Raw genomic sequence first — 9,373 nt, 5'->3', positions numbered from 1 at the left:
ATCAGAGGGCAGTGGTGGACAGAGACGCCAAAGAGAGAGGCAACTCCTCCTCTCCCAGGGTGGTGATGTCCGCGACGGCTAGATTCCAGGTCCGCGACCTCCACACCAGGGGCTCGCCTGAGCAAGGGCAGCCCAGCACTGGGTCCCGAGGCTTGGAGCCCGCTCTGAGGAAGACCCCTCGGGAGGCCCCTGTGCAGTATTCAGCTAATGGCCTTCTGGCAGCGAGCATAAAAACGGATAATTCCAAGGATGACACACCTCCGGTGAAAGTCTCAGAGCTGAAGAAGAGATTTGAACATTGATACTTGAAAGGAATTCTATGTATCCCCAAAATATCGGAGACTCCAAGGGTCAAGGTTTATTCTTTCAATGATGTCACCTTCAGGAGAGAGAGAGAGAGAGAGAGAGAGAGAGAGAGAGAGAGAGAGAGAGAGAGAGAGACTGACTGAATTCACCGAAACTTAAGCAAGCGTTTACTCTAATCTTACAAGCCAAGATTTATGTTCAAGACCAAAAGTCTTGAAAAGGGGGACTGAAGGGACTAGGAATTAGGAGTTAGTTTATTGAATATAATCCATAGTCAATAATTCAATATATCTCATTCCTAGTGGTAATTGTAGTGTTATTCTCCTGTACTCTCCTCTCTCCTCTCCTTTCCATCAACCTACAGTTCTTCAAACAGGTTCACTTCTGCCAAAAACTTCCCAGGATGACAGATTTGAACATTGATACTGATTGGGGAAGACACCAAATTATGCGAATCCAATGATATGAAGGACTCAGTATTGCTGTTTTGTTTGTTTTGTTTTGAACCTGATGTTGGATGCATGCAAGGTGCAATGCGTTGTGTTGCCACTAGGTGTCATACCAAAGGAAGACGTCTCATTCATCCCATTGAGACCCCAGAGCCCAGGGAAAGGTTTCATCAGTGGCTGGATTTGAGATAAAGATATGAAACCAATGATATGAGGGATTATGTGTGTTTTACTTGTTGTTGTTTTTGTTGTTCTGCCCTGACATTGAGGAACAATTGCTCTGTTACTAGCTTTGCTGCATTTTAGAGTTTAATATTTTAAAAAACATTTTTTTACTTTTATATTTTATTGTGATCTAACTGTACAGCACTTTGGTCAACATGAGTTGCTTTTAAATGTGCTTTATAAATAAATTTGACTTGACTTGACTAAAAGAAGCTATCTTTAGTCTGGACACCAAGTAATTTACAATCGGTATTTCCCAGTGGTGGAGGAAGTACTGAAGTTTAGAACTTAAGTAAAAGTACAAGTACCCAGGAAGATAAAAGTAAAAGTAAAAGTACTACATCAACAATCCTACTTAAGTAAAAGTAAAAAGTACTTACTTTTAAATTTACTTTAAGTATTAAAAGTAAAAGTACTCACACAATGGGTTGTCTCTCAATGTCTAGGCTGTGCCATTTTGATAAAGAAATAGCTACTGGTAATAAATGCCTCTACAGATGTCACTACTAGTAATAGTTATAAGTAACAACATTTGTTAATTGGAAAGGTTGGTGTACTTATTGTGCCTACCATCTGTAATACTGTTCACACTATATCTTACAATTCTGCGGATGACAAGTTATCTACCAGGGATTATTTGCAAAGTTAATACCATTAAGCCAAACCAATAAAGACACCATGTGATGATATCTTTAAATCTTTTATTTAATTGTAAACGTGTAAAAAAGGGAAACATGGAACATGAAAAACAAATGTGATTGTAAAACTGGACAGAACAAGGCACGCTAGCTTGACATAGCTAACCTACCAGCTTTATCTTACCACTACGTTTAATATATAATGAAGGTCCAATCAAGTTTTTTTGATGCTATTGCTGTATGTCAACATGCATTTCGCTAGATAACATTATGATATCATGTCAGTAAACAAATTAAATACATATATCAATATTCAAAAGTCAGGGACATTAACTTAGCATAGCAATCACTCTGCTTACCTCGATATGCTACTTTAAATTTGAGGGCGAATTATTGAAGGCTAGCAACTCCTTTTTTTGAGGGAGACAGGAAACGCATTGAAACCTCCAGGAGTCATTCTTGGGGGATTTGAACTCAAATATATCTTATAAATAGGGCCAAGGGTGGCTCATATCAGAGGGCTCAGTTCAGGCCGACTCTGGATCCATGTTGAATAGGCAGTAGTCAGGCTGAATGTTCAACTATAACAGGCAAAGCTACCGCTAGTGCTGCTGCCAAACGCGCACTCTGATATCATTGGAGTTGATAGAGCCACCTGATTGGTTTAAACTTCCAAAACAGCAACGCAATCCATAGTTTTGTGTAGGCAACATTTTGGCAAAACTATGTTCATAAAATGTAACGAGTAACAGCACATATTGTAGAAATGTAGCGGAGTAAAAGTATAGATAATAGCTGAAAAATGTAATGGAGTACAAGTAAAAAGTATGCACTATTATTTTGACTTAAGTAAAGTACAGATACATAAAAATGTACTTAAGTAAAGTAACGAAGTAAAAATACGTTACATTCCACCACTGGTATTTCCATTACAAATTCAAAATATTGGAGAGTGTTGTTTTGTCTCCCCCCTCCCCCTCCTCCCCAGACTCGAAGCTCAATGTATCTTATATATAGTTGTAATTGCTGTTTTATTTGGACTTAGGCTAAAATGTAAGCATTTCTTGTTTAATATACTTGTGATGTTTTGACCTGAGTGAGGTGTGATAAGTGGTCTCACTCTCCCCTCTTCTTGGTCAAGTCAAAGTGCCTTGATGGCCCTGGGCTTCATGAATACAGGGTGACACCCCTTATACTCAGAGGGCATATAACTGAAATGTTACAATGGCTAATTAGAAGATGCTTAGGTGAAGCTCTGTTGAGTGCATTTCTGTGTCTCTCCCTTGTTGCGCACATTGTACAAGATTAAACCTGTTTCCTGGACTGATCATATCTCAGACTGAGTCTCCAAATATACAGTATAACATAAAATATTCCTATCAATGCCCAACCCTATACTAGCTACTATCTTATCGAATAGAAACCATATACCCAATTTAGAAGACTTTATTCAATTTTGACAATCAATGGATGTGGTCAAATTTCACCAGCACTCTCTCCGTCATGCTTCTCCTGGTTTTTCCTCCCTGTACTCTGCGTTTCGGACCATGACCATACCTGTCAAGTCTTGTTTTATCCGGGAGACAACATTTCTCATTTACGTGACACTGACTCTCAGGGTTCTCTGAGTGAGAGTCTGCCATGTCCACACTGTGCGGCTCACTATGTCTGTGTAGCAGTTTTATCCAGCTATGGTCAACAGAGTTTCAATATTCAGCATCACTGAACAACTTATCTCAAGGTAAACCAGACCTGTTAACGAAATGTAACAATTGTTGTCTTTTGTGTGTATCTGTGGGTGGTGGGGATGGCTCACAGACTTTCATGGATTTCAATCGTGTTAACTTGACAGGTATGCAGGACCTGCACTCTCTCTTTCACTGATTTCACTACGGTCATAGCTGTGCTACCAACTACCAGTGTCTGTCCACCATCAGCATTACCCCAGTAGTTACTCAGTCTCTTACAGATAGGGTTGCAACTTAGAAAACATTTTAGCCTGCACGGTTCTTCTACTCTTGCACCAATAATTGATTAAATTCAAATCACAAAATCACAAAACCCTGCATTTTAACTTTGGTTCAACAGGGGCATAACAACGATTACTGATTTATATGAACCGAAAATGGGTCTGAATATTGTTAATTGTTAGTATCAATGACATTTCCCATACTACTTTGTTTGGAGTTGGGTGTGTAGCAGGTTCTGGTGGGCGACGAGATCAGAGAAGAAGAGCTGCTAAGTGTAAGAGTGTTTTGGATGGCACTGTGGAAGTGCTGATAATTGCTGATACTTCTATAAAGTACAAGATGCATTGGCCGTTGCATAGGTCTTACACATGCAGTAATTAGACAAACAAAATTGCCATACACTTCAAATAAAAAAAAAACGTAGCCTATTTATCTTGCACAGAATTTGGCATTTGGTATGGTTGTTGTGGAAAAGTATATCATGAGGTGATGCTCTGGGTCAACAGACAACAGCGTTGAGCCTTCAGGAGGTGTTGTGGGCCTGATGTAATGAAAAACTGATGAAGGAAAGTGCCTGCTTGAAAACCCCACTCAAATGCTTATTGTTGTTGTGGTTAGGATTTGTTGTTATTTGTTCAATAACAGTGGTGGTTGTGGTGCACCCTGATGTGTGGTGATACACAGGCTAGGTTTTTTTTTTGGTATGATTACTTGCATATCATTGAGAGGCCTGGCTGCTGTGGTCCCCAATCAATAGCACAAGGAATGTATCATCTTCTTCGGTGTATAAATGAAACATCACACCAACAACTGTAAGCCTACTCTGAGACATGTGAATTGACCTTTATTAAGTGAAGAAGCCTTTTTGTTGCAAGATGTTTGAGTGCCACCAGGGACAGTATCCCAGTGTATTCCCTTACCCTAATCTGGGTTTGTACTGTCAGGGGTAACTCCCATCCACTATACTTGCCCTAATCTGGGTTTGTACTCCCAAGGGGGTTACGTCCCCCAAGCCTCATCCTGGATAGCCTGTGGCATACCATAGAATAATGACACTGACGTGTAATACCATAGAATAATGACACTGATGTTTAGATGATTAGGCCATTGCAGTAAACAGCAATGAAGCTTGTTCTTCAGAAAATCTCAAAATGGAAGCCCCTTTGATTCTTTGATCTAACCCATATAAGGTATTACATCTAAATCCAACAAGTAGAGGGTTGGACACATTTCCATGTTCTACCTACACTATTAATTAACATAGGCCTACAGGCAAACAAAAAACATCTCAGTTGTATTATCCATTCTCGTTGTTGAAAAGGCCTACCTCACATCAATCCAACAGGTATTAAAAATATGTCAGTATACACAGTACTGCTTTTATTGATTGGCCAGCATTAAGGAGATCATATGTCTAGAATGGGAAGACACCCCTTTCACATTCATGCCAACACAACATAAAAATGAGCTGAAACAGAAGTAAAAACAGTGAGGACAAGGGTTCATTGGTTAAACATACATTCATTAGCTTAATCAAGGCTGCAGAGGTGCAAACATTGACTAGCTTTAGCAAGCTTTGTTATCAATACTTGCTTGGATATTTGACATCAATAGCTACAGCCAGTGTTTACGAGTTCAAAGACAAGGTCTGCAATTCCTATGAATCTGTCTTCAAACTCTGGTTCTTGGCCCTCTTCCTCTGTGGGCGAGTATTCTATCCAGGTTTTCTCACCAAACACAAACTGATAGCTGTAAACACACACATACACACAAAACACACACACATAAATCAGATATGTCAGACGTCTAACAAAGTCAAATGTTGGAAAATAAATAAAGGAACTATTTCTAGCCCTGGTTCTCCTTTAGTGAAATCTCTTGGTGCCCCCTGACTCACCCGTTCTCAACTTGGTGAACATCCTCCTTCGCTCCCATAATCAGGTAGCTTTTGTTGACCTGCAGGTCCATTTTCTCCCTGCAGCTTGGATGAGCAACGAAAACACGCTCACTCCCCTCAGTCATCTCATCTGTGCCTGATGACATAGGACAAGAGCAGTGTTATTTAACTCTCTGCATCTGTGCCTAATGGCATAGGACAAGAGCAGTGTGATTTAACTCTCTTCATGTGTGTCTCTTTGGCTCACCCCGTTGAACAACTGAGGTCCTAACAATGTCAACATAATGGGTTCGGTTCCCAGGGAATACACATACTGATGGTAATGTATATCTGTACTGTAAATCGCTTTGGGTAAAACCGTTTGCTGAGTGAATAATTGTAAGTTATGTGTATTTTATTTGTGTCTCGTTCTTTTCTCCTAGGGCCACATGATCATTTTAGTAATTTCAAATACTGGTAAGCACAAATTCTTTTTGGAGTGGGGAAGATTAAGAAACCATGTATAGTTGGACTTCCTGGATTTGATGACATTTCTTGTAGGATTAACATGGCATTCTAACTTCTGGGTCTCTCTCTCTCTATGTGTATTTGTGTCTAATAAGCCAGGACAACACATGCCTTCAGAGGTGAAAGAATTAACATGGTGCCAAATTGTGATCTCTGAATAGACTAGAGGGAAGCTGGTACTTTAGTTTTAGGGATGTGTATGGGAGGATGCATAAACATCATGCGTTCCACACAAACTGATGATAATGTATATCTGTACTGTAAATCGTTTTGGATAAAACCGTTTGCTGAGTGAATAATTGTTATGTCTGTGCATTGCTGGTAATTTAGTTCTTGAGATATGCATGGGAGGTTGAGAGATCTGGTCTTTGTGTGAGGAACCATAACCATTAGTCCAAGCAATTTAACATCTTGTCCTGTGTAAATCATGCAATATACATACCCTTTTTGATGAGGCTAGCCACTCTGAGGCGGTATATGTCTGTTGTTGTTGAAATACTTATATTTAAAATAGTGGCCTTAATCACTGTGAAAAGATACAGTCGATAGATCATAGTTCATTTTTTTCATTATAGAATTAAGAAAGAAAGAATGACTTCTGCACAATGCTTCAAGACAATCACTAAGACTAAGAGAAAGATGGAAAGGGAGAGAGTTACCGTAATCAACATGAACTTGGCAGGCTGTTAGTTCACGATCCTTTAATTCATCTTCGGTCTTCCTCTGTTTGCAGCACTGTCCTGTAAGAAGAACACATAAGTGGCACTCACACATGTGAAGACCACACCTTCCCTTGCTGTATGCCAGGCAAATCCATCAAACATTTTTTATATTTCTTTCATTTTTCGCTCATGTTTGTTTCCAGCCATAGAGAATGAGTGAATGGTGGACATTTGTGAATACACAACTGGTTTCAAGAAACAGTTTTTGAACTTGTAAACACTGGCTGTTTTCTAAACTATTTTAACGGGGACCTACAAGCTGTGAAATTATGGTTCGGTAACGTAAAATGAAAAGAAATTGTGTAAAGCCTCAAACCTTCAGCACACTGACAGACTTCTCCAATACAAAGTCTATTTAGTCCACCTCTATGTTTCTCAGGGTGGTAGAATTTCACACAGCGGTGGTCTGAAAAGCCACAAGGAATGTAAATGTTTATGTTTATTTAGAATGTAAAACTTTATATGTATATGCAATATGAAAGGGTGAGGCTCTCTGTGATTTCAGTATGAACATATTGGCACACACCTTCATTTATTGGTCTGTGTGTGTGTGTGTGTGTGTGTGTGTGTGTGTGTGTGTGTGTGTGTGTGTGTGTGTGTGTGTGTGTTTGTGTGTGTGTGTGTGTGGGTGTGGGTGTGTCTGTGCACATGTGCTTATACCTCCCTCATTCTCACCAGGAAGTTTTGATGGGAGGGAACTGTGTGTGTGTGTGTGTGTGTGTGTGTGTGTGTGTGTCTATGTGTGTGAATGTAAGGGGAACTTACCAGGCCTGTAGTACTCATACACTGTAACTGCTGCAGGCTGTAGCATACCCACATCCAGTGCCTTGTGCACTTTGAAGGCAATTCTGTCTGTTTGATTATGTGAGATCTAATTGAGATGTGCAGGAAAGAGAAAATACTTGTTAATACAGACAGGATGTGGCCATACAGGGCCCACGCAGTGAGAACAGGTGGGGGTACCTACATTTGCTGATTCATTGGTACAAAGCAGGTTGCAATCAAGCATAAATGTGTTGTACCAATCACAATGATTCAACCATACCTCATACCATACTTTCAAACGGAGCTCAGTAATTGTTCTACAGTAAAGCAAACATAAAATTTCCAGTCACAAACACAACGATTTACATCAGAGGAGACGGAGGTTCTCGTGCAGGAGGCCTGCCCTACATAAAATCATTGTACAAGTATTGTGCAGCATTGCGCTGACCCATGTTTGCACTAAGAATCTTTCTCATGTTATGAAATTAGCTCAATGATTTTGCTAAGTTATGAAATTAACTTTAGCTCACAGTGTACACAGCTATGTTGCCCATCAACGAAATTAGGGCCAATAGTCATTTTATTATGCATTATGCATGTTGCCAAAATAAACAACAGTTTTCACTTATACTACTTTTCCACCAAAGTACCAAAACTGAACGTTATGGAATGTTGTGAAATGCTACTATGGTTACAATTGTGAGTCATTTATTAGTGGTCTTCTTCTAGCGAGAAGGCACATTAATTTTGATACAACTTCAATTATGTTTCTTTTTTAATACCATGTTGTACCATACGACCTAAAGTTAACATTCTGTTTATACTTACCAGTTGCCATAACAACTGTAGCACTACCTCACGACAGCTAACAGCTAGTGCTAGTTAGCTAGCTGCTACACGAACTTGCTTAGTCAACCGCTAATTTTAAGTGTGATATCACACAACAAAAACGAGCCAGATTGAAAGAGTTACTGTGTACTAGGCAGACAAACCAACACATTTTGATGGATGAAAGCTTTTCTTATTTTTTTTTATTTGTTTGTTATTTGGTCTGAAACCCGCCATCTCCACCTCTCCCCGTATTTCTTCATATATTTTAGCTTTCCTTGTCTTTTCAAGTTTTTCTTGCATTTCTGCTGATGACCAAATCGCTATCAAGGTATTAATTTCATCCGTTGTCCACTGCTGGATGCATTTTTCACAGTTTTCACCCATCATCTTGGTTGACGGCTGAAAAAAAATGGCGGTGGAAATTTCTGTTGCTGGTGGGGAAGTTCCGCCCATAACCTCTGTTGGTGGTGCCCAATTTTGGCAACTTCCGGATTTTCAGCACCAGCACCTGCAGAATTTTGGTCGAAACGCGCAGAACTGGTTACAGATAAGGCACCTGCACCATGCCGGTGGAAACAGGATACTGGAGAACTTAGTCTCAACGGTGAACTAATGAGCACAAGTAGTCATGAGATAATGAAATGTCGGGACAAAATAGGGTGAAGTTTAGTCCAAATTTGTAGTGCAACTGTTCTGAAAACTATCCACAAGTATAAGGTGCAGTTAGTAGATGGTGACATTCCCTCACATGAGCTGATGGGACTACCTAACATCCACATCTGTACAACAGGAGACAATAAGGAGAAGGACAGCAACCTGGCTTCAACCAACAAGTGAAGCATCTTCATTTCACCCAGCAGTTGTGATTCAGGATCGAGTTAATCGTTGTCATCACCGGGTGAGTGTGCTGTGCAGTGCAAACCTACAGTTTGCTAACTTTGTGTTAGCTGTGGTAGTTGAGTACAAGCTAGCTCATGTTAGATCATTTAGTTCAGGTACAGAGAGATTTTGTATGTGAGGCATAAAGGGCAACCACGACAGTGGGGCGACAGTGGTACGGGGG

The 9,373-nt window shown here is 40.0% G+C and overlaps 2 protein-coding genes across 4 annotated transcripts in view; one reads left to right on the top strand and one right to left on the bottom strand.

The window, feature by feature from the left end:
- dennd1c (DENN domain containing 1C) overlaps positions 1–964 on the top strand; it is a 21,137-nt gene extending 20,173 nt beyond the window's left edge. For both annotated transcript variants that reach the window (XM_031562541.2, XM_031562540.2), the window contains one exon: positions 1–964. This exon is cut by the window's left edge and continues 640 nt beyond it. In XM_031562541.2, coding sequence (XP_031418401.1) covers positions 1–302 — 302 coding nt within the window. In that variant the 3' untranslated portion in view covers positions 303–964.
- A 3,983-nt stretch (positions 965–4,947) lies between these two features.
- Positions 4,948–9,373, bottom strand: part of LOC105891261 (complement C3-like) — a 73,058-nt gene continuing 68,632 nt past the window's right edge. The window contains exons 36-41 of one of the 2 annotated variants that reach the window (XM_031562539.2): positions 7,480–7,585; positions 7,031–7,120; positions 6,652–6,732; positions 6,435–6,518; positions 5,486–5,615; positions 4,948–5,337 (exon numbers count right to left, since the gene is read on the bottom strand). In XM_031562539.2, coding sequence (XP_031418399.1) covers positions 5,196–5,337; positions 5,486–5,615; positions 6,435–6,518; positions 6,652–6,732; positions 7,031–7,120; positions 7,480–7,585 — 633 coding nt within the window. In that variant the 3' untranslated portion in view covers positions 4,948–5,195. Of the gene's footprint in view, positions 5,338–5,485; positions 5,622–6,434; positions 6,519–6,651; positions 6,733–7,030; positions 7,121–7,479; positions 7,586–9,373 lie in introns of both variants that reach the window. The other variant, XM_031562538.2, reaches the window with a different exon arrangement.

This window comes from Clupea harengus, chromosome 24, assembly GCF_900700415.2.
Source record: "Clupea harengus chromosome 24, Ch_v2.0.2, whole genome shotgun sequence".
Classification (NCBI taxonomy): Eukaryota; Metazoa; Chordata; class Actinopteri; order Clupeiformes; family Clupeidae; genus Clupea; species Clupea harengus.
Note: the sequence above shows the minus strand (reverse complement) of the source record. Positions and strands in the feature narration are given on the sequence as shown.